Raw genomic sequence first — 25,430 nt, 5'->3', positions numbered from 1 at the left:
ATCAGATCTGTCATTTTCAAATATATTCTCCCATACTGTAGGGTTCCTTTTTGTTCTATTGATGGTGTCTTTCGCTGTACAGAAGCTTTTCAGCTTAATGTAGTCCCACTTGCTCATTTTTGCTGTTGTTTTCCTTGCCCGGGGAGATATGTTCAAGAAGAGATCACTCATGTTTATGTCTAAGAGGTTTTTGCCTATGTTTTTTTCCAAGAGTTTAATGGTTTCGTGACTTACATTCAGGTCTTTGATCCATTTTGAGTTTACCTTTGTATATGGGGTTAGACAATGGTCCAGTTTCATTCTCCTACATGTAGCTGTCCAGTTTTGCCAGCACCATCTGTTGAAGAGACTGTCATTTTGCCATTGTATGTCCACGGCTCCTTTATCAAATATTAATTGACCATATATGTTTGGGTTAATTTCTGGGGTCTCTAATCTGTTCCACTGGTCTGTGGCTCTGTTCTTGTGCCAGTACCAAATTGTCTTGATTACTATGGCTTTGTAGTAGAGCTTGAAGTTGGGGAGTGAGATCCCCCCTACTTTATTCTTCTTTTTCAGGATTGCTTTGGCTATTCGGGGTCTTTGGTGTTTCCATATGAATTTTTGAATTATTTGTTCCAATTCATTGAAGAATGTTGCTGGTAATTTGAGAGGGATTGCATCAAATTTGTATATTGCTTTCGGCAGGATGGCCATTTTGACGATATTAATTCTTCCTAGCCATGAGCATGGGATGAGTTTCCATTTATTAGTGTCCCCTTTAATTTCTCTTAAGAGTGACTTGTAGTTTTCAGAGTATAAGTCTTTCACTTCCTTGGTTAGGTTTATTCCTAGGTATTTTATTCTTTTTGATGCAATGGTGAATGGAATTGTTTTCCTGATTTCTCTTTCTATTGATTCGTTGTTAGTGTATAGGAAAGCTACAGATTTCTGTGTGTTGATTTTGTATCCTGCAACTTTGCTGTATTCCGATATCAGTTCTAGTAGTTTTGGAGTGGAGTCTTTAGGGTTTTTTATGTACAGTATCATATCATCTGCAAATAGTGACAGTTTAACTTCTTCTTTACCAATCTGGATTCCTTGTATTTCTTTGTTTTGTCTGATTGCCGTGGCTAGGACCTCCAGTACTATGTTAAATAACAGTGGGGAGAGTGGGCATCCCTGTCTGGTTCCCGATCTCAGTGGAAATGCTTTCAGCTTCTCGCTGTTCAGTATAATGCTGGCTGTGGGTTTATCATATATGGCCTTTATTATGTTGAGGTACTTGCCCTCTATTCCCATTTTGCTGAGAGTTTTTATCATGAATGGATGTTGAATTTTGTCAAATGCTTTTTCAGCATCTATGGAGATGATCATGTGGTTTTTGTCTTTCTTTTTGTTGATGTGGTGGATGATGTTGATGGATTTTCGAATGTTGTACCATCCTCGCATCCCTGGGATGAACCCCACTTGGTCATGGTGTATGATCCTTTTGATATACTGTTGAATTCTGTTTGCTAATATTTTATTGAGTATTTTTGCATCTACGTTCATCAGGGATATTGGTCTGTAATTTTCTTTTTTGGTGGGGTCTTTGCCTGGTTTTGGTATTAGGGTGATGTTGGCTTCATAGAATGAGTTTGGGAGTATTCCCTCTTCTTCTATTTTGTGGAACACTTTAAGGAGAATGGGTATTATGTCTTCTCTGTGTGTCTGATAAAATTCCGAGGTAAATCCGTCCGGCCCCGGGGTTTTGTTCTTGGGTAGTTTTTTGATTACTGTTTCAATTTCTTTGCTTGTAATTGGTTTGTTTAACTTTTGTGTTTCTTCCTTGGTCAGTCTTGGGAGGTTGTATTTTTCTAGGAAGTTGTCCATTTCTTCTAGGTTTTCCAGCTTGTTGGCATATAGGTTTTCATAGTAGTCTTTAATAATTCTTTGTATTTCTGTGGAGTCTGTCGTGATTTTTCCATTCTCATTTCTGATTATGTTGATTTGTGTTGACTCTCTTTTTCTCTTAATAAGTTGAACTAGAGGCTTATCTATTTTGTTTATTTTCTCAAAGAACCAGCTCTTGGTTTCGTTGATTTTTGCTATTGTTTTATTCTTCTCAATTTTGTTTATTTCTTCTCTGATCTTTATTATGTCCCTCCTTCTGCTGACTTTAGGCCTCATTTGTTCTTCTTTTTCCAGTTTTAATAATTGTGATGTTAGACTATTCATTTGGGATTGTTCTTCCTTCTTCAAGTGTGCCTGGATTGCTATATACTTTCCTCTTAAGACTGCTTTCGCTGCATCCCACAGAAGTTGGGGCTTAGTGTTGTTGTTGTCATTTGTTTCTATATATTCCTTGATCTCTATTTTGATTTGTTCATTGATCCATTGATTATTTAGTAGCATGTTGTTAAGCCTCCATGTGTTTGTGAGCCTTTTTGTTTTCTTTGTAGAATTTATTTCTACTTTCATACCTTTGTGGTCTGAAAAATTGGTTGGTAGAATTTCAATATTGTGGAATTTACTGAGGCTCTTTTTGTGAGCTAGTATGTGGTCTATTCTGGAGAATGTTCCATGTGCACTTGAGAAGAATGTATATCCTGTTGCTTTTGGATGTAAAGTTCTATAGATGTCTATTAGGTCCATCTGTTCTAGTGTGTTGTTCAGTGCCTGTGTGTCTTTACTTATTTTATGCCCGGTGGATCTATCCTTTGGGGTGAGTGGTGTGTTGAAGTCTCCTACAATGAATGCATTGCAGTCTATTTCCCTCTTTAGTTCTGTTAGTATTTGCTTCACATATGCTGGTGCTCCTGTATTGGGTGCATATATATTTAGAATGGTTATATCCTCTTGTTGGACTAAGCCCTTTATCATTATGTAGTGGCCTTCTTTATCTCTTGTTACTTTCTTTGTTTTGAAGTCTATTTTGTCTGATATTAGTACTGCAACCCCTGCTTTCTTCTCACTGTTGTTTGCCTGAAATATGTTTTTCCATCCCTTGACTTTTAGTCTATGCTTATCTTTGGGTTTAAGGTGAGTTTCTTGTAAGCAGCATATAGATGGGTCTTGCTTTTTTATCCATTCTATTACTCTATGTCTTTTGATTGGTGCATTAAGTCCATTTACATTTAGGGTGACTATTGAAAGATATGTACTTATTGCCATTGCAGGCTTTAGATTCGTGGTTACCAAAGGTTCAAGGTTAGCTTCTTTAGTATCTTACTGCCTAACTTAGCTCGCTTATTGAGCTGTTATATACACTGTCTGGAGAGTCTTTTCTTCTCTCCCTTCTTATTCCTCCTCCTCCCTTCTTCATATGTTGTGTGTTTTGTTCTGTGCTCTTTTTAGGGGTGCTCCCATCTAGAGCAGTCCCTGTAGGATGCCCTGTAGAGGTGGTTTGTGGGAAGCAAATTCCCTCAGCTTTTGCTTGTCTGGGAATTGTTTGATCCCACCATCATATTTAAATGATAGTCGTGCTGGATACAGTATCCTTGGTTCAAGGCCCTTCTGTTTCATTGCATTAAGTATATCATGCCATTCTCTTCTGGCCTGTAGGGTTTCTGTTGAGAAGTCTGATGTTAGCCTGATTGGTTTTCCTTTATAGGTGACCTTTTTCTCTCTAGCTGCCTTTAAAACTCTTTCCTTGTCCTTGATCCTTGCCATTTTAATTATTATGTGTCTTGGTGTTGTCCTCCTTGGATCCTTTCTGTTGGGGGTTCTGTATAATTCCATGGTCTGTTCGATTATTTCCTCCCCCAGTTTGGGGAAGTTTTCAGCAATTATTTCTTCAAAGACACTTTCTATCCCTTTTCCTCTTTCTTCCTCTTCTGGTATCCCTATAATACGAATGTTTTTCCTTTTGTATTGGTCACATATTTCTCTTAGTGTTGTTTCATTCCTGGAGATCCTTTTATCTCTCTCTATGTCAGCTTCTATACGTTCCTGTTCTCTGGCTTCTATTCCTTCAATGGCCTCTTGCATCTTATCCATTCTGCTTATAAATCCTTCCAGGGATTGTTTCACTTCTGTGATCTCTTTCCTGACATCTGTGATCTCCTTCCGGACTTCATCCCACTGCTCTTGCATTTTTCTCTGCATCTCATCCCACTGCTCTTGCATTTTTCTCTGCATCTCATCCCATTGCTCTTGCATTTTTTTCTGCATCTCTGTCAGCATGTTCATGATTTTTATTTTGAATTCTTTTTCAGGAGGACTAGTTAGGTCTGTCTCCTTCTCAGGTGTTGTCTCTGTGATCTTTGTCTGCCTGTAGTTTTGCCTTTTCATGGTGATAGAGATAGTCTGCAGAGCTGGTACAAGTGACCGCTGGAAGAGCTTCCCTTCTTGTTGGTTTGTAGCCTTTTCCTGGGAGAATAGCGACCTCTAGTGGCTTGTGCTGGGCAGCTGTGCGCAGACAGGGCTTCTGCTTCCTGCCCAGTTGCTTTGGGGTTTATCTCCACTGTTGCTGTGGGCTTGGCCTGGCTGGGGCTGTTCCTCCAAAATGGTGGAGCCCCGTTAGAGGGGGAGCAGCCAGGAGACTATTTATCTCCGTAAGGGGCCTCTGTGCTCCCTGCTGCCCAGGGGGTTAGAGTGCCCAGAGATCCCCAGATTCCCTGCTTCTGGTCTAAGTGACCTGTCCTGCCCCTTTAAGATTTCCAAAAAGCACTCTCCAAACCAAAACAACAACAGCAACAATGAGAGAGGGAACAGAAAGGAAAAAGAAAAGAAAAAACACACGATTTTTTTTTTTTTCCTCAGGTGCCGGTCCCAGGCACCCGCGCACTGGTCCTGCTGCCCTGTCTCCCTAGCACCAGGGTCCCTGTCCTTTCAAGGCTTCCAAAAAGCACCCACCCACCGGTCCCGCAGGGAAGGAACGCTCAATATTCTTGGTCCTCAGGCACTGGTCCCACGCACCCGCTCACCAGTCCCACCGCCCTGCCTCCCTAGCACCGGGGTCCCTGTCCCTTCAAGGCTTCCAAAAAGCACTTGGCAAAAAGAGAGAAAAAAAAAGGGGAAAAACGTGCGATTTCTTCCGTCCTCAGGTGCTGGTCTCAGGCACCCACCCACCGGTCCCACAGGGAAAAATGCGGGATATTCTTTGTCCTCAGGTGCCGGTCCCAGGCACCCGCTCACCAGTCCCGCCGCCCTGCCTCCCTAGCACCGGGGTCCCTGTCCCTTTTAGGCTTCCAAAAAGCACTCGCAGAAAAGAGAAAAAAAAAAGGGGAAAAACGCGCGATTTCCTCTGTCCTCAAGTGCCGGTCTCAGGCACCCGCCCACCGGTCCCGCAGGGAAAAACGGGGGATATTCTTTGTCCTCAGGCGCCGGTCCCAGCCACCCGCTCACCAGTCCCGCCACCGTGCCTCCCTAGCACTGGGGTCCCCGTCCCTTCAAGGCTTCCAAAAAGCGCTTGCCAAAAAGAGAAAAAAAAAAAAAAGGGGGAAAAACGCGCGACCTCCTCCGTCCTCAGGCACTGGTCTCAGGCACCCGCCCCCAGGTCTCGCAGGGAGAAACGCGGGATATTCTTTGTCCTCCGGCGCCGTTCCCAGGCACCTCCTCACCGGTCCCGCCACCCTGCCTCCCCAGCAACGGGGGCCCGTCCCTCTAAGGCTTCCAAAAAGCGCTCGCCAAAAAAAAAAACTGCTCCGGTTTCTCTCCACCCGCCGGGAGCCGGGGGGAGGGGCGCTCGGGTCCCGCCGGGCTGGGGCTTGTATCTTACCCCCTTCACAAGGCGCTGGGTTCTTGCAGGTGTGGATGTGGTCTGGATGTTGTCCTGTGTCCTGTGGTCTCTATTTTAGGAAGATTTTTCTTTGTTATATTTTCATAGCTCTATGTGTTTTTGGGAGGAGATTTCCACTGCTCTACTCACGCCGCCATCTTGGCTCCCCCCTCCTGTATTTCTTTTTTGGAGGACTGTTCAGTTCCTCTGCCCATTTTTTAATTGGATTATTTGTTTTTTGTTTGTTGAGGTGTGTGAGCTCTTTATATATTTTGGATGTCAAGCCTTTGTCGCATCTGTCATTTACAAATATATTCTCCCATACTGTAGGGTTCCTTTTTGTTCTATTGATGGTGTCTTTTGCTGTACAGAAGCTTTTCAGCGTAATATAGTCTGACTTGTTCATTTTTGCTGTTGTTTTCCTTGCCCGGGGAGATATGTTCATAAAGAAGTCACTCATGTTTATGTCTAAGAGGTTTTTGCCTATGTTTTTTTCCAAGAGTTTAATGGTTTCATGACTTAATTCAGGTCTTTGATCCATTTTGAATTTACTTTTGTGTATGGGGTTAGACAATGGTCCAGTTTCATTCTCCTACATGTAGCTGTCCAGTTTTGCCAGCATCTGTTGAATAGACTGTCATTTCGCCATTGTATGTCCATAGCTCCTTTATCAAATATTAATTGACCATATATGTTTGGGTCAATTTCTGGAGTCTCTAATCTATTCCACTGGTCTGTAGCTCTGTTCTTGTACCAGTACCAAATTTTCTTGATTACTATGGCTTTGTAGTAGAGCTTGAAGTTGGGGAGTGAGATCCCCCCTACTTTATTCTTCTTTCTCAGGATTGCTTTGACTATTCGGGGTCTTTGGTGTTTCCATATGAATTTTTGACCTATTTGTTCCAGTTTGTTGAAGAATGTTGCTGGTAATTTGATAGGGATTGCATCAAATCTGTATATAGCTTTGGGCAGGATGGCCATTTTGACAATATTAATTCTTCTTAGCCAAGAGCATGGGACGAGTTTCCATTTGTTAGTGTCCCCTTTAATTTCTCTTAAGAGTGACTTGTAGTTTTCAGGGTATAGGTCTTTCACTTCTTTGGTTAGGTTTATTCCTGGGTATTTTATTCTTTTTGATGTAATTGTGAATGATGTTGTTTTCCTGATTTCTTTTTCTATTGGTTCATTGTTTGTATATAGGAAAGCCACAGATTTCTGTGTGTTAATTTTGTATCCCCTGCAACTTTGCTGTATTCCGATATCAGTTCTTGTAGTTTTGGAGTGGAGTCTTTAGGGTTTTTTATGTACAGTATCATACCATCTGCAAACAGTGACAGTTTAACTTCTTCTTTACCAATCTGGATTCCTTGTATTTCTTTGTTTTGTCTGATTGCCGTGGCTAGAACCTCCAGTTCTATGTTAAATAACAGTGGGGAGAGTGGGCATCCCTGTCTGGTTCCTGATCTCAGAGGAAATGCTTTCAGCTTCTCGCTGTTCAGTATAATGCTGACTGTGGGTTTATCATATATGGCCTTTATTATGTTGAGGTTCTTGCCCTCTATTCCCATTTTGCTGAGAGTTTTTATCATGAATGGATGTTGAATTTTGTCAAATGCTTTTTCAGCATCTATGGAGATGATCATGTGGTTTTTGTCTTTCTTTTTGTTGATGTGGTGGATGATGTTGATGGATTTTCTAATGTTGTACCATCCTTGCATCCCTGGGATGAATCCTACTTGGTCATGGTGTATGATCCTTTTGAGATACTGTTAAATTCTGTTTGCTAATATTTTATTGAGTATTTTTGCATCTACATTCATCAGGGATATTGGTCTGTAATTTTCTTTTTTGGTGGGGTCTTTGCCTGGTTTTGGTATTAGGGTGATGTTGGCTTCATAGAATGAGTTTGGGAATATTCCCTCCTCTTCTATTTTGTGGAACACTTTAAGGAGAATGGGTATTATGTCTTCTCTGTGTGTCTGATAAAATTCCAAGGTAAATCCGTTCTGCCCCAGGGTTTTGTTCTTGGGTAGTTTTTTGATTACCGTTTCAATTTCTTTGCTCGTAATAGATTTGTTTAACTTTTGTGTTTCTTCCTTGGTCAGTCTTGGGGGGTTGTATTTTTCTAGGAAGTTGTCCATTTCTTCTAGGTTTTCCAGCTTGTTGGCATATAGGTTTTCATAGTAGTCTTTAATAATTCTTTGTATTTCTGTGGAGTCTGTTGTAATTTTCCGTTCTCATTTCTGATTCTGTTGATTTGTGTTGATTCTCTTTTTCTCTTAATAAGTTTGACTAGAGGCTTATCTATTTTGTTTATTTTCTCAAAGAACCAGCTCTTTGTTTTGTTGATTTTTGCTATTGTTTTATTCTTCTCAATTTTGTTTATTTCTTCTCTGATCTTTATTATGTCCCTCCTTCTGCTGACTTTAGGCCTCATTTGTTCTTCTTTTTCCAGTTTCGATAATTGTGATGTTAGACTATTCATTTGGGATTGTTCTTCCTTCTTCAAGTGTGCCTGGATCGTTATGTACTTTCCTCTTAAGACTGCTTTTGCTGCGTTCCACAGAAGTTGGGTTTTGTGTTGTTGTTGTCATTTGTTTCTGTATATTCCTTGATACCTATTTTGATTTGTTCATTGATCCATTGATTATTTAGAGGCATTTTGTTAAGCCTCCATGTCTTTGTGAGCCTTTTTGTTTTCTTTGTAGAATTTATTTCTAGTTTTATACATTTGTGGTCTGAAAAATTGGTTGGTAGAATTTCAATATTTTGGAATTTACTGAGACTCTTTTTGTGAGCTAGTATGTGGTCTATTCTGGAGAATGTTCCACGTGCACCTGAGAAGAATGTATATCCTGTTGCTTTTGCATGTAGAGTTCTATAGATGTCTATTAGGTCCATCTGTTCTAGTGTGTTGTTCAGTGCCTCTGTGTCCTTACTTATTTTCTGCCCGGTGGATCTATCCTTTGGGGTGAGTGGTGTGTTGAAGTCTCCTAAATTGAATGCATTGCAGTCTATTTCCCTCTTTAGTTCTGTTAGTATTTGTTTCACATATGCTGGTGCTCCTATGTTGGGTACATATGTATTTAAAATGGTTATATCCTCTTCTTGGACTGAGCCCTTTATCATTATGTATTGTTCTTCTTTATCTCTTGTTACTTTCTTTGTTTTGAAGTCCATTTTGTCTGATATTAGTACTGCAACCCCTGCTTTCTTCTCGCTGTTGTTTGCCTGAAATACGTTTTTCTTTCCGTTGACTTTTAGTCTGTGCATGTCTTTGGGTTTGAGGTGAGTTTCTTGTAAGCAGCATATAGATGGGTTTTGCTTTTTTATCCATTCTATTACTCTGTGTCTTTTGATTGGTGCATTAAGTCCATTTACATTTAGGGTGACTATTGAGAGATATGTACTTATTGCCATTGCAGGCTTTAGATTCGTGGTTACCAAAGGTTCAAGGTTAGCCTCTTTAGTATCTCACTGCCTAACTTAGCTCGCTTATTGAGCTGTTATATATATACTGTCTGGAGATTCTTTTCTTCTCTCCCTTCTTATTCCTCCTCCTCCATTCTTCATATGTTGTGTGTTTTGTTCTGTGCTCTTTTTAGGAGTGCTCCCATCTAGAGCAGTCCCTGTAAGATGCCCTGTAGAGGTGGTTTGTGGGAAGGAAATTCCCTCAGCTTTTGCTTGTCTGTGAATTGTTTAATCCCGCCATCATATTTAAATGATAGTCGTGCTGGATACAGTATCCTTGGTTCAAGGCCCTTCTGTTTCATTGCATTAAGTATATCATGCCATTCTCTTCTGGCCTGTAGGGTTTCTGTCGAGAAGTCTGATGTTAGCCTGATGGGTTTTCCTTTATAGGTGACCTTTTTCTCTCTACCTGCCTTTAAAACTCTTTCCTTGTCCTTGATCCTTGCCATTTTAATTACTATGTGTCTTGGTGTTGTTCTCCTTGGATCCTTTCTGTTGGGGGTTCTGTGTATTTCCGTGATCTGTTCGATTATTTCCTCCCCCAGTTTGGGGAAGTTTTCAGCAATTATTTCCTCAAAGATACTTTCTATCCCTTTTCCTCTCTCTTCTTCTTCTGGTACCCCTATAAAACGGATATTAGTCCTTTTGGATTGGTCACATAGTTCTCTTAGTATTGTTTCGTTCCTGGAGATCCTTTTATCTCTCTCTATGTCAGCTTCTATACGTTCCTGTTCTCTGGTTTCTATTCCATCAATGGCCTCTTGCATCTTATCCATTCTGCTTATAAATCCTTCCAGGGTTTGTTTCACTTCTGTGATCTCCTTCCTGACATCTGTGATCTCCCTCCGCACTTCATCCCATTGCTCTTGCATTTTTCTCTGCATCTCATCCCATTGCTCTTGCATTTTTCTCTGCATCTCCGTCAGCATGTTCATGATTTTTATTTTGTATTCTTTTTCAGGAAGACTGGTTAGGTCTGTCTCCTTCTCAGGTGTTGTCTTTTTGATCTTTGTCTGCGTGTAGTTTTGCCTTTTCATGGTGATAGAGAGAGTTTGAAGAGCTGGTACGAGTGACAGCTGGAAGCCCTTTCCTTCTTGTTGGTTTGTGGCCTTCCTCTCCTGGGAGAATAGTGACCTCTAGTGGCTTGTGCTTGGCAGCTGTGCGCAGACAGGTCTTCTGCTTCCTGCCCAGTTGCTATGGAGTTTATCTCCGCTGTTGCTGTGGGTGTGGCCTGGCTTGGGCTGGTCCTCCAAAATGGTGCAGCCCCGTTGGAGGGGGAGCGGCGGGAGGCTATTTATCTCCGTATGGGGCCTCTGTGCTCCCTGCTACCCAGGGCGTTAGAATGCCCAGAGGTCCCCAGATTCCCTGCTTGTGGTCTAAATGTCCTGTTCTGCCCCTGTAAGACTTCCAAAAAGCACTCTCCAAAACAAAAGAACAGCAACAACCAAAGAAAAAAAATTAAATAAATAATTTTTTAAAAAAAGAAGGAAAAACGTGCGATTGTCGTTGTCCTCAGGCGCCGGTTTCAGGCACCTGCTCTTGCTGCCCTGTTTCCCTAGTATTGGGGTTCTTGTCCCTTTAAGGCTTCCAAAAAGCACTTGCCAAAAAAAAAAAAAAAGCCGCTCCCGTTTCTTTGTTCTCTGGCGTCAGCCTCAGGCACCCAGTCACCGGTCCTGCCACCCTGTTTCCCTAGTATCCAGGACCCCAGGCATGCACTGTGTCTGTGCTCTGGTCCGGATGGGTGGGGCTGGGTGTTCAGCAGTCCTGGGTTTCTTCTCCCTCCCTGCTGACTCCTCTCCACCCGCCAGGAGCTGGTGGGAGGGGTGCTCGGGTCCCGCCAGGCCGAGGCTTGTATCTTACCCCCTTCGCGAGGCACTGGGTTCTCGCAGGTATGGATGTGGTCTGGATGTTGTCCTGTGTCCTCTGGTCTCTATTTTAGGAAGAGTTGTCTTTGTTATATTTTCATAGATAAATGTGGTTTTGGGAGGAGATTTCTGCTGCTCTACTCATGCTGCCATCTTGTCTCCACCTCACCACTATTTCTTAAGAAGAGTATCCTTTCTCTACCAAATTGTCTTTACCTTTGGTGAAAAGCAATTTATATATGTGGGTCTGTTCTATCCCACTGATATATGTATCTGTTTTTATGCCAGTACCACACTGCCTTTCGACTATTGTTAATCTTGAAATTAGGCACTGTTTTTTTTAATCCAAATTACATATTTTTTATTTTGTTATCATTAAAATACAATTACATGAACAACATTGTGGTTACTAGATTCCCCCCATTATCAAGTCCCCATCACATACCCCATACAGTCACTGTCCATCAGCGTGGTAAGATGCTATAGAGTCACTACTTGTCTTCTCTATGCTATACTTAGGCACTGTCTTTTATTTTTGCTCTTTTTCAGTATTGTTTTGGCTATTTAGAAAATTTTCTAATTTGCTTATTGATTTCTACAGAAAAAAGCCTGCTGGAATTTAATTGAATACACGGATCCCGTTGAGGAGAGTTGGCATCTTAACAATACTGAATGTGTTAATCTATGAAACATAACATATCTCTCCATTTGTTTAGGTCTTATTTAATTTCTCTCAGCAATGCTTTTTTAAAATTTGGAGTGCACTGATCTTTCACATGTTTTATCTCATTTATCTCTACATATTAATAGTTTTTGGTGGTATTGTAAATGTATTTTCTGTTTGTTTCTCAGTGTTCATTGCTTATATTATAGACATAAATTGATCTTTCTCCTTTCTTTTTTTTAAATTAAATTAATTTTTTAAAGTTTGTTATCATTAATATAAAATCACATGAGCAACATTGTGGTTACCAAATTTCCCCCATTATCAAGTCCCCAGTTTCCTCCTTTCTTATTTTGGTAAATCATATGTAGCATACAATTTACCATTTTCACCATTTTTAAGTGCACAGTTCAGTTGCACTACATATATCCACATTGTGCAACCATCCTCACCATCCATCTGCAGAACTTTTTTCATCTTCCCAAACTGGAACTCCAGGGTCATTAAACAATAATTCCCCATTCCTCACTGCAGTTCCTGACAACCATCATTCTACTTCTTGTCTCTATTAATTTAATAACTTTAGGTGGAGTCATGCAGTGATTTTACTTTTCTGACTGCCTTATTTAATTTAGCATGTTTTCAAGATTCATCCATGTTGTAGCATGTGTCAGAATTTCCTTCCTTTTTATGTCCAGATAATGTTCTATTGTATGTGTATACTACATTTTGTTTATCCATTCATCCATCAACACACACTTGCGTTGTTTTCATCCTTTGTCTGTTTGTGAATAATGCTCCTATGAATGTGAATATTTGAATATCAAGTTCAAGTCCATGCTGTAAGTTCTTTAATATATATATCCAGAAATGGAATTGTTGGGTCATATGATGTTTAATGTCTAATTTTTTGAGGAGCTGCCATACTGTTCTTCAGAGTGGCTGTACAATTTTCCATTTCCATCAGCAATATACAAGCGTTCCAATTTTTCCACATCTTCACCTATAATTTGGTGTGTTTCCAGTTTACTTTATTGGTAGTGTCCTTTGATGTACAAAAGTTTTAAATTTGGTGAAGTCTAGTTTATCTGTTTTTTCTTGTTTATGCTTTTGATGTCATGTCTAAGAAAAGATTGCCAAATCCAATGTCATGAAGCTTTTGTCTTACATTTTCTTCTAACAGTTTCACAGTTTTACTTCTTAGATTTTGTTGTTTGATCCATTTTAAGTTGATGTTTGTATGGTGTTATGGTAAGGGACCAACTTCATTCTTTTGCATGTGGACATCTACTTTTCCCAACATTATGCAAAGCCTGTTCTTTACCCCATTAAATGGTCTTGGCACTCTTGAAAGTAATTTGATCTTATGTGTGCAGGATTATTTCTTGGCTCTCTAGTTTATACCGCTAGACTATATGTATGTCTTCACGCCAGTACCATGGTTTTGATTACTACAACTTTGTGTTAAGTTTCTAAATCAGTAAATATGAGAGCTTTAACTTTGTTTCTTTTCAAGATTGTTTCAAGATTGCTCTGCAAGGTCCCTTGAGATTCCATCTGGACTTTAGGATGACCTTGTAGAATGAGTTTGGAAGTATTCCCTCCTCTTATACTTTTTGGAAAACTTTAAGGAGGATGGGTATTAGGTTTTCACTAAATGTTTGGTAAAATTCAGCAGTGAAACCATCTGGGACAGGCATTTTGTTCTTAGGTAGTTTTCTGATTACCAATTCAATTTCCTTCCTGGTAATTGGTCTATTTGTTTTTCTGTTTCTTCCTGGGTCAGCCTTGGAAGGTTGTATTTTTCCAGAAAGCTGTCCATTTCTTCTAGGTTATCCAGTTTGTTACCATATCATTTTTCATAGTATTCTGTCATAATTCTTTGTATTTCTGTGGTGTCCATAGTGATTTCTTCTTTCTCATTTCTGATTCTGTTTATGTGTGTAGACTCTCTCTTTTTTTTTTTTTTGGTAAGTCTAGCTAGGGGGTTTATCTATTTTGTTTATTTTCTCGAAGAACTGGCTCCTGCTTTCATTGATTCTTTCTATTGTTTTATTCTTCTCGATTTTATTTATTTATGGTCTAATCTTTATTATGTCCCTCCTTCTACCGACTTTGGGCCTCATTTGTTCGTCTTTTTCTGGTTTCATGAATTGTGAGTTTAGACTGCTCATATAGGATTGTTCTTCTTTCCTGAAGTAAGCCGTATTGCAGTATACATCCCTCTTAGCATGGCCTCTGCTGTGTCCCACAGATTTTGTGGTGTTGAATCATTGTTATTTGTCTCCATGTAGTGCTTGATCTCTATTTTTATTTGGTCATCGATCCACTGATTATTTAGGAGCATGTTATTAAGCCTCCATGTGTTTGTTGGCTTTTTCGTTTTCTTTGTGTAATTTATTTCTAGTTTCATACCTTTGTGGTCTGAGATGCTGTCTGACACAGTTTCAATCCTTCTGAATTTACTGAGGCTCTTTTTGTGGCCTAGTATGTGATCTATTCTGGAAAATGTTCCATGTGCACTTGATAAGAATGTGTATCCTGCTGCATTTGGGTGGAGTGTTCTGTAGATGACTGTTAGGTCCATCTGTTCTAATGTGCTTGCTGTTCAGTGCTTCTGTCTCCTTATTTATTTTCAGTCTGTTTGATCTGTCCTTTGGAGTGAGTGGTGTGTTGAAGTCTCCTAAATGAGTGCATTACATTCTATTTCCCCCTTTAATTCTGTTAGTATTTGTTTCTCATATGTAGGTTCTCCTGTGTTGGGTGCATAGATACTTATAATAGTCATACCCTCTTGTTGGACTGACCCCTTTTTCATTACATAATGTCCTTCTTTGTCTCTTGTGACTTTCTTTGTTTTGAAGTCTATTTTATCTGATACAAGTACTGCAACTCCTGCTTTTTTCTCCCTATTAGTTGCATGAAATATCTTTTCCATTCCTTTACATTCAGTCTGTGTATGTCTTTGGGTTTGAAGTGAGTCTCTTGTAGGCAGCACATAGGTGGGTCTTCTGTTTTAATCCATTCAGTGACTCTCTGTCTTTTGATTGGTGCATACAGACCATTTACATTTAGGGTGATTATCGATAAGTCTGTACTTATTGCCATTGCAGGCTTTAGATTCCTGGTTACCAAAGGTTCAAGGGTAATTCCCTTACTATCTAATAGTCTAATTTAACTCACTTAACACACTTAGTATGCTGTTAAAAACACAACCTAAAGGTTCTTTTTTTCCCCTCCTTTTTCTTCCTCCTTCATTCTTTATTAGGTGTCGTATTCTGTACTCTTTATCTATCCCTTGATTGACTTTGGGGGTAGTTGATTTGATTTTGCATCTGCTTAGTAATTAATTGTTCTACTTTCTTTACTATGGTTTTACTTCCCCTGGTGACAGCTATTTAGCCTTAGGAACACTTCCATCTATAGTAGTCCCTCCAAAATGTACTGTAGAGGTGTTTTGTGGGAGATATATTCTCTCAGCTTTTGCTTATCTGAAAATTGTTTAATCCCTCCTTCAAAGTTAAATGATAATCTTACCGGGTAGAGTATTCTTGGTTTGAGGCCCTTCTGTTTCATTGCATTAAATATATCATGCCACTCCCTTCTGGCCTGTAAAGTTTCTGTTGAGAACTCTGATGATAGCCTGGTTGGTTTTCCTTTGTATGTGATCTTTTTTCTCTCTCTGGCTGCTTTTAAAAGTCTGTCCTTATCCTTGATGTTTGCCATTTTAATTATTATATGTCTTGGTGTTGTCTTCCTTGGGTCCCTTGTGTTGGGAGATCTGTGAACCTCCATGGCCTGAGAGACGATTTCCTTCCCCAGATTGGGGAAGTTTTCAGCAGTTACCTCCTCAAAGACACTTTCTATCCCTTTTTCTCTCTCTTCTTTTTCTGGTAGCCCTATAATGTGAATATTGTTCTGTTTGGATTGGTCACACAGTTCTCTCAATATTCTTTCATTTCAAGGATCCTTTTTTCTCTCTGTGCCTCAGCTTTTCTGTATTACTGTTCTCTAATTTCTATTCCATTTACTGTCTCTTCTACTACATCTAATCTGGTTTTAAATCCCTCTATTATATGTTTCATTTCAGATATGGAATCTAATGATTGAATATCTGTCCTAAATTCATCCCTGAGTTCTTGAGTATTTTTCTTTTCCTCCATAAGCATGTTTATGATTTTTATTTTGAACTCTCTTTCAGGAAGATTGATGAGTTCAGTCTCACTTGGGCCTTTTTCTGGGGTTTGTGAGAATTTGGTCTGAACCAGGTTCCTTTGACATTTCATAGTTGTATGTGGCGCCCTCTAGTGCCCAGAAGCTCTAGTCTCTGGAGCTGCTCAGCCCCTGGAGTGATGTTCAGGGTCACAGGGGAGCGGTGCCGCTGCCTGGGGGGAGGAAAGAGGTGTTTCCTGCTTCCTGGCTGCAGTGTCTGTCTCCACTGTCAGCACCAGTGGGCCAAGCACACAGGTGTAAGCCTCTGTGCTTTACATCTGTAGCTGCTGTAGGCAGGGCCTCCCTCTGGCTGGCCTGATGCCAGGGCTGGGACTACCGGTTTGTGAGCCAGGGCCGAAAGGCCAGGAGGAAGGCACAGCAGGCTGCATATCACAGTGGACGGCCTTGGAGCTGAGTAGCCAGCCAGGGGGGTGGAATGCCTGAAGGTCCTGAAAGTTCCCAACCTGCTGGGCAGAATGCACCTAGCCAACCTTGTCCACCTATGCCTTCTCCCGCACAGCAAGAGCTGTGCAAACCCTACCTCTTCAGCAGCCCTCTCGCTGCTAGGAAGCCTCTCAGACCACCCACCTTTCCTTTGTTGTAGATCAGCCGAGTGTGGATCCCTGTCCTCCACAAAGGGCTGGAATCTCAGTCTCTCCAAATATTCTGCCTGTCTTAGTTTTCCAACCCCACTAATCTCCAAACCACCATGCTATGTAGGTTTGTGCTCCCAAAGCAGATCTCCAGAGCTGGGTGTTCAGCAGTCCTAGGCTTCCACCCCTCCCTGCTCCATTTCTCTTCCTCCCGCTGGTGAGCTGGGGTAGGAAGGGCTTGAGTTCCTCTGAATCAAGACTTAGGTACATTACCCTGTTTCATGAGGTCTGCTCTGTTCTCCAGGTATATGCAGTTTGGTGTATCCTTCTTTCCTGTTGCTCTTTTAGGATTAGTTGTATTAACTATATTTTCATGTAATATGTGGTTTGGGAGGAGTTCTCTGTCTCACCTCTCATGCCGCCATCTGGAATCGGTCCTGTCATTGGGATTTTGATAGGAATTTCATTGAGTCTGTAGATTGTTTTGGATAGTACTGACATCTTAATAATATTAAGTTTTCTAGTCTATGAACATAGGATGTCCTTCCATTTATTTGTATATTCCCCAATTTCCATTAACCTTTTGTAATTTTCATGTAAATCTTTTGCCTTCTTGGTTTATCCTAGCTATTTAATTATTTTTGATTCTTTTATAAATGGCCTTTTTTCTTGATTTACTTTTTGGATTGTTCATTGTTAGTATAATAGAAATACAGTTGGTTTTTGCATGTTTACTTTGTGTCCTGCTACTTGGCTGAATTATTTATTCTAAAACTTTTTTTGTGTGGACTCTAGGGTTTTCTGTACATAAGGTCATGTAATCTGCAAACCAAGATAATTTTTCTCCTTTGTCAATTTGGATAATTATTTTAATGAATTCTCTTGCTTAGTTGCTTTGGCTAGAACTTCTACTATGTGGAATAGAAGGGGTGAATGTGGACATCTTTGCCTTATTCCTGATCCTAGAGAAAAACCCTTCAGTCTTTCATCATTGAGTCTGATGAGTGCTGTGGGGTTTTCATATATGGCTTTTGAGGTAGTTTCCTTCTATTCCTAGTTTGTTGAGTGTTTTCATCATGAAAATGTGTTGAATTTTGTCAGATGCTTTTTATGCATCAATTGAGATGATCAAACAGTTTTTATCCCTTCATTCTGTTAATGTAGTGTATTACATTGATTTTTCCATATGTTGAACCATTCTTGTATTTCAGGAATAAATTCTACTTGGTCATGATGTATAGTACTTTTAATATGCTGCTGAATTTGGTTTACTAGTATTTTGTTGATGATTTTTTGCATTGGTGTTTATAAGGGATTTTGGTTTGTTGTGTGACTTCATTGTCAGGTTTGGCCTGATTTTGATATCAGTGTGAGGTTTGGCCTCACAGAATGACTATGAGAGATGCAGTTGATTCTTACATATTGCTTTTATACCTGTAAACTTGCAAAACCCAATTACTGTAGTTTCATGGCTAATTTATAGGTAGAGGTGGGACTAGACTGGAACCCACATCACTTGGCTGTAGAGTTCCTGTTGGGCTTCCAGGGTAGGATTAAGGCACAATCAATTCCAGGTACAGCCACCGGGTACAGAAGGATGGTATGGTATCAGAAGTTGAGTCCCTTTTTCCCCTTCAGGGTACCTAAGTCTCAGTGACTTGACTCAATGGACAGGTGAACATGTACTTAGACATGGCATCTTCTACTGAAAGTGATATATCTTAGTAATGTGTGGGCCAGATGGGACAGGGTTTCTCACTCAGCTGTATAAAAAGTGTATTTAATAATAATGATGATGGCATTGTTGATAATGAGCTTTCAAAGGACACTGAGGGATGAAATCTAGGGAATAAAGGAAAACTAAGCTAGTGATAATTTCACTGAAGATAAGAGAATGTCCAAGGTTTACATTCTTTTGTATAAATCTTGGGCTATATATTATTTCTTAATAACTCACAAAGGGACTTTGAGTTTGTAGTTTCCCACATTGCATGAATGCTTAAGTCAATTAAACTATCTAAAATGCTGAATTATCATTGATAACTTAAGAGTCTTAATTTTAATTCCTACTTGTTTTTTTTTTTGAGAGGGCATCTCTCATATTTATTGATCAAATGGTTGTTAACAACAATAAAATTCTGTATAGGGGGGTCAATGCTCAATATACAATCATTAATCCATCTCAAGCCTAATTCTCGTCAGTCTCCAATCTTCTGAAGCATAACGAACAAGTTCTTACATGGTGAACGAATTCTTACATAGTGAATAAATTCTTACATGGTGAACAATACAAGGGCAGTCATCACAGAAACTTTCGGTTTTGATCACGCATTATGAACTATAAACAATCACATCAAATATGAATATTTGTTTGATTTTTATACTTGATTTATATGTTGATCCCACATTTCTCCCTTTATTATTATTATTATTTTTATTTTTAATAAAATGCTGAAGTGGTAGGTAGATGCAAGATAAAGGTGGAAAACATAGTTTAGTGCTGTAAGAGGGCAAATGTAGATGATCAGGTGTGTGCCTATGGACTAAGTATTAATCCAAGCTAGACAAGGGCAGCAAAACATCCACGGATGCAGAAGATTTCTCTCAAAACAGGGAGGGTGAGGTTCTGAGCCTCACCTCTGTTGATCCCCAATTTCTCACCTGATGGCCCCCCTGCGACTGTGCCTGTCTTAGGTTGTTCCTCCCTTGAGGAATCTTACCCGTCTCTGGCTAACCAGTCATCTTCCAGGGCCATACAGGGAAATGTAAAGTCGGTAAGTGAAAGAGAAGCCATATTGTTTGAAAAGGTTAGCTTTTTACTTCTTTGCAGATTTATGCCCTGTGGCTTCTATGCCCAGCACTTGTCTCGAGGTATCTTTACCACCTGGAGGAATTATGATACTCGGTAAATTCGATAAGAGGCACAAATTCTATTTAAGGGTTGTAATTAGGAAGGAAGAAGGAAAGCTATAGAGGTAGCATATGGAAGAAAACATGGGAGGATTGATTATTTCTTTGACATATCTTCTTGTGGAGTACCTTAAGCATGTATAGGTTTTAAACTACCAACTAATTTGCGCTCACATATTAACATTAATAGGAATACGGTGACATAAACAAAGCAAATCTATAATTACCATCCATCTCCAGTGGAGCCAATTCCTACTTGTTTTTTTAAACATCCTTAATACTGATTATTTTCTTCCTGATTAAACCTATACATAAAATTTTTTCAGTTTTATGGAGATTCTCAAGTTCCTTATTATGAAACCCTGAATGCATGAAATTATATGCTTTATTTCTCTCATTTTACACCTATTTATTTGTTAATATTTTTTGTGTTTATGACATATGATGTTTTAATGTCTTGGTTAAAAACAGTTCTTGAAGTTCATGAATGTAGCAGCTTGATAAAAACTGTGAAGATGGCTTTGTGTACAATATTGTTAGGACAGCATGTCCTGGATGTACATATCATAACTATGTATTTTGAAAAATTTCTTACAGGCAAAATGTCAGCATTATAAGAAAAAAGGAATGGAACAAGAAGAGACTATTGCTTCTTTGCAAAAGGATATCTATAGATTAACAAAGGAGGAGGAAGAACGCATTGTCACTCAAAACAGAGTGTTTGCTTATCTCTGCAAAAGAGTTCCTCATACCATCTCAGATAAACAGTAATGTTTGCTAGATTTTATCTGGGGAGTGATTGTATCTCTTATAAACTCAAGGAGTCTTCCTCCCCCTTTTCTCTGCTTTTTTTTCCCACCTCACATCATTAACTTGTTGATAAAACTGGTCAGATGTCCTGGAGAAGTACATACAAGATTTGTCTGTTTGCTTCCTTATTATGTCCTTTAATTTATTCTTCTATCCTATATTTCCTCTAAACTGCAAGTTAGTGCTAAATTTAGATGCATGTGTTTTTGACAAAATACTTCTTAAGTGGTAATGTGTGCTTCTAATTGTAATATATCAGGAGGCACATGATGCCTAGTTGACTTACTCTCTTAGGGATGTTAAGATTGTTCAGGAGTTTAAATAGTAAAAACGTGATCCTTTCACTATAAAATTCCCCATCACCCTTTTATCTAATTGTTTCACTCACTGATGATCATGCAAAGTGATGATTTTTCAATTCTGCTAGTTTTTTTTTGCTGGCAATCATCCATAAATAAGAACCTTTCCTATTGATTAGGAGCTATTTGGTTGCCTATGTAGTTTGTTACTGGGAAGGTTGGATCAATGTCAGTTCTTTAATTTTAATTCCCACTTTTTAGAATAGTAAGAAGTTGATGTTCCAGTGATCTCCAATGATAAGCAATAAGATTTTTTGTTTGTGACTATCTCTATTTTTCAAATGTTGTTAATAATCCATTGGGTTTTAATGATCATTGGGTTTTACTTGTCTTTGGTTAGTATTATATCCTTAAACTTAACTCCATTAATCTTTGTTAGATTTTTTTGCTTTTGGACAGAGGATACATACTGTACATTTTTTTTTTTACCTTAGGGCTCTTTTGATGAATAGAATCAGATATTTGTTAAAGTTAACACTAAACATTTGTAATTAAGTAAATTAAAATTAAAATTAATTAATTAGACATTTCCCAAAGGAGCTCTGGCTTCTCTTAGTCAGGAATGTTTTTTCAAAACCACAGTTTGGGTGTTGGGGTTGCTTATCATTCTTATGTTGTCATTGATTTTAGGAGTTTTTAGTGGAGTATACTAGGATCTATATATATTTCTGGGAAAAAAATAAAATCCTTATTAATATCGTTCTAGCTGAAGTTAACATTGCAGGATTTTTATTTAAACATTTGTAACTCTTTTACACTAGAAAATCCTTGCTTCTAAGAACAATATCATACATTCATTTGCTTTATTCTATAATATATACAAATAGTTTCAAAATAATACCAGAATTATTACTATCAGTAAGCCTACTGAATGAAATTTAAATTTCTTTGCAGTTATCTTTAATGTTAATATATACCACTAGGATGCAGTTAAAATACAGTGTTCTGAAATATCTTGAAACATTTCTTTTCTCTGTGTGTGTCACCAAATTAATATACAGTTAGGTTTATTCGTTTCCATTTGTTTTCAGTTTTTAGGGATTGCTTTTTTATTTTACTTTTGAATATGCAGGACATTTAGATGATTCCAAACTCAAAACTATACTTATATTCAGAGAAGTTTTGTTTTCACCTGTCCCCTTAACCCTATTCCTTACCTCTTCCATGAGTAATTTTAAATGTTTAGCTTTATAATACTAAATAAATAAATAATACTAAATTGTCCATAAAAAAGATACATATAATACTAAAATAAAGTAAATAAAAATTTGTTTTTAGTAAGTACAAACAGAATAGATATTATAGTCACATTTCCTCTTTTTTGTATGAAAGGTAGGACCTTGTTTGTTTTAATAGTACAAACTAACTACATTTTAACTAGTCTTATGTATTTACATAATAGGTTTGAGGAGTTTTACTAAGTATTTATTTTACTATAAAAATGAATGGGGTCATGTAAGTTAAAACTATAGATTGTTTTGATAATTGAGAGATAACACACATAGGGAGTCTTCATCCTTTTGTAGGAAGAACAAGAAAAAAAATAAAAATAGTTAAAATAACTTTTAGGTCTGAACAAATTAAAAAAGAGAGAAGCAAAGAAAAATAGGGATAAAGAAAAAAAGAAGAGACATAATTACAATCAGAGAGAGAGGGTAGTAAGAGAGATGGAAGGAAAATGAAAACACACAAAAAACAGCCAATTTGAGTGAGTGTGAGGGCAAGAGAGGAACATTGAGAGAACTAAGTACCAGATGAACTCAAGCTAATTCAGGTGTGAACTTGTCTGATGACCTAGAAATTCTTCATCTCTTTGATTTTTAGTAAATCAAATTTTCAGTTTGAGACACAGAACAAAAATTGTGAATTAACCTTGTTAGAAAGTGGTGAGTTGTAGCCAAAACAGTATTGTCAAAAGTTACAGAGGCATTGGGTTAAGATAATATAGAACATTCACAGATGAGTAAAGCCCTATTTTTTGCATTCATGGACCTGATAGTCTAGTGTGGTAGATAGACAGATACTCAGATAAGTAAACTATAAGACAGATGGTGGTGTGTGCTGTAATGGTAGGGCAAATAGGATACTAAGTGTACATGACAGGAGAGATTAGTTTCCACTGATGAAGATGGGAATGATCAGAAAGGCTTCATGAAGGAGATACCTTGTAAACTAGATTATTAGGAACTATAGAATTTACTAGGCAGAGGTGGGGGAAAGGGTATTTTAGTTAGAGAAGTATGGTGGTAGGAAGACAATATATTTGGGAATAGCAAGTGGTTCAAGTAGTCCAAGAGGTTTGGAGCATTGGGTGCACAAGATGATGGTGTTTTAGGAGACAATATAAAGGGAAAGCTGTGGTGGAATTTTGAGGGACTTAAACTTCATGCTGAAGGTTTGGATTCTAGTTTTTGTGTAGCAGGATAAAAAAATCCCAGGATTTCTGAGTGAAGAAATTAAATCCAGGAACAGAAAAACAAGTTAGTAATCAGTTGTAATAGTCTAGGTGGGAGATAACGAAAGCTTATATTAGGACCAAAGGAAAGGAGAGATGTTACAGATTTCAAGCTAGGTTTGGGGAATAGGAAGGAAAGATGGTGGATTCGTTATGGACATGTGCTTAGACACCTTCTGTCAGCTATGTGGAGATACTAGGCCTGCAGTTAGAAGGGCCAAACTACAGAGAACTTCCAAATTTCAAATAAAGGAAGAAGGAGGCAGAAGAGTTATGTTTTGGTGTCAGGATAACCAAGGAGCAAGAGTGTTTCAGGAAGGGGAAGGTGGAGAGAGCTGCATGCTGCCTCATCAGTCTCTGTTTGCCTTCCCACTGTCTAACTTGCTCAGAATTCCCAAGCTGATACACACTAAGTCTTTATCTAATAAAGTCTAAGACTTTATTGAAGGTAGTATATAACAGTCATTCAGAATGAATGAAGTTTTCTATGAAGGAAAAGATGGAAATGGAATAGTAGCATAAAGGGGAAGTAAGAGGTAAGGAGGCTTGTGAAGGATATAAAGGAAATTAAACTGTATTTGTAGGATAATAAGAAAGCTGGTATGTGTTGGGATGGGGAAAGATCAAAGAGAAAGAATACTCCAGAAAGTTATGATATTAAAAGCACAATTAGTTGAATTTTCTCTGAAGAATGAGATAAGTATCCCAAGATGGGTAAATGGTATAAATTCTTGCTTTAAAGAGAATAACCTGTGAAAATATTTGTTTAATTTTTCTTTGAGGGTTTTAAAAAATTACAAAAGTAATAACATACTTATGAAAATTCAAACTCTAAAAGTGTGTAAAGTAAAATATTATATATCTGCTTAACCCTCCTAGTTCTTACATTCTAGATAAAACCACTTTTAACAGTTTGGTTTGTTTCCTTCCAGTGTTTCACAACAGAAGTGCTGTTGGCATTTTGGGTGGGACAGTTCTTCATTGTGTAGAGCTGTCACGCTCATTGATGAACTTCTAGCATCCCTCCCTACCTAGTCAGTGTGACAAGCAACATTGTCTCCTAGGTTCTGGTATTATACCCCAGTTAAGAACCTGTAGAGTTCTTTTTCGATACATACACAAACTCATAATTCTTTTTTTATAAAATAGAGTAATATGGTATATTAGGCTATGCAACATTAGTTTTTTCCCATATAAATTCTCATTAGAACTTGCAAATTAACATTATTTCTTTTAATGCTTTATTATTTTCTGTAGTATGGATGTGTTGTTATTTATTTAACTCTTCCCTTGTTGAAGACCATTTAGATTTGGATTTTTTACTCTTACAAAAAAATGGTAAAATGAACAACTTTATTCATCTTGACTTACAACCTTGGGCAAATATTTCTGTCGGAGCAGTTGCTAGAAAGGTTGGGGGTGGCGACAAGGAAAATATGTATTCAGTATATTGACATATGTATGTGGCTGTTTTTAAATCAATGCTTTGAAGTTAATATAAAATGTATGACTTACTATATTACTTGCATTTAGCAAAAATCACTTAAATTTTTTATGAACTCGCTAGAGAACCTGTATATTTTTCACTGTAACATGAAATAACGTAGAGAGAATAATAAATGCTCCAATACCACATTTTGAAAATAATTCAGTTTATCTTGTTTTCTAGGTTGCTTTGCCTAATTGATTACTATGAATCTAAAATTAGAAGATTTCATAAACGAAGGTAGGACTATTCCCTTATTATAATTTTTAAAATTATTATCTAGTCATGAATCACACCAAAAGTTTTTTTGGCTTTTGAAAAAATTTTTATATGCATTTGTATTTTTTATACAGAATACAGATTTTGAACACTTTTATTGTTTATATTAAAATGTATTGTTGCATTTATATTAAAACATATCTATTTAATAATCACCAAAGCATTGGTCAGAGAGGAAATAGTATTTACCTTTTATTTTGTTGACATATGGTAATTTGTTTTACTGATGTCATCTAGCTACTGGATAGTTACTGAGTATATCCACAAAATGAGCAGGACTAGAATAGCTGCGTACCAGAATATAACCTAATTAGTATGCAGATTTATACAATTAAAAATAAAGACATAGTGAAAAATTAAGCATATATCGTAAAAAACACACCTGTCACCTCTGATTAAAAAAGTAAGGGTAAAGATTAAAATACGGTCTTTGACTAACCTAAAATAGTTGAAGGCTATCTAAGGCCAAATAATCTAAAGTACTTTTAATATAAGGTCATTAAAACAGTAGCTATTCGGTTTCATTGTTTGTAGATGGAACAGTTCAACAAAGAAATATTTGAGCACCTACCTTTGCCATCTTCTGTTTTAGGAACTGAGGACACCATAACAATAAAGTGCACAAATTCTCTATTTTTATCAA

General features: G+C 38.1%; 1 protein-coding gene across 8 annotated transcripts in view; it reads left to right on the top strand.

Annotated features, from left to right (window-relative positions):
- The window catches only part of CEP70 (centrosomal protein 70), a 112,521-nt gene that overhangs the window by 21,994 nt on the left and 65,097 nt on the right, over positions 1–25,430 (top strand). For all 8 annotated transcript variants that reach the window (XM_036991851.2, XM_036991846.2, XM_036991854.2 and 5 more), the window contains 2 exons: positions 19,996–20,165; positions 24,692–24,748. In XM_036991851.2, the coding sequence (XP_036847746.1) occupies positions 19,996–20,165; positions 24,692–24,748 (227 nt within the window). The remainder of the gene's footprint in view (positions 1–19,995; positions 20,166–24,691; positions 24,749–25,430) is intronic.

The sequence above is a fragment of the Manis javanica genome, chromosome 3, assembly GCF_040802235.1.
Source record: "Manis javanica isolate MJ-LG chromosome 3, MJ_LKY, whole genome shotgun sequence".
In the NCBI taxonomy this organism is placed as follows: domain Eukaryota; kingdom Metazoa; phylum Chordata; class Mammalia; order Pholidota; family Manidae; genus Manis; species Manis javanica.
The sequence above is the reverse complement of the archived record's forward strand: the minus strand, read 5'-3'. Positions and strand labels throughout refer to the sequence as shown.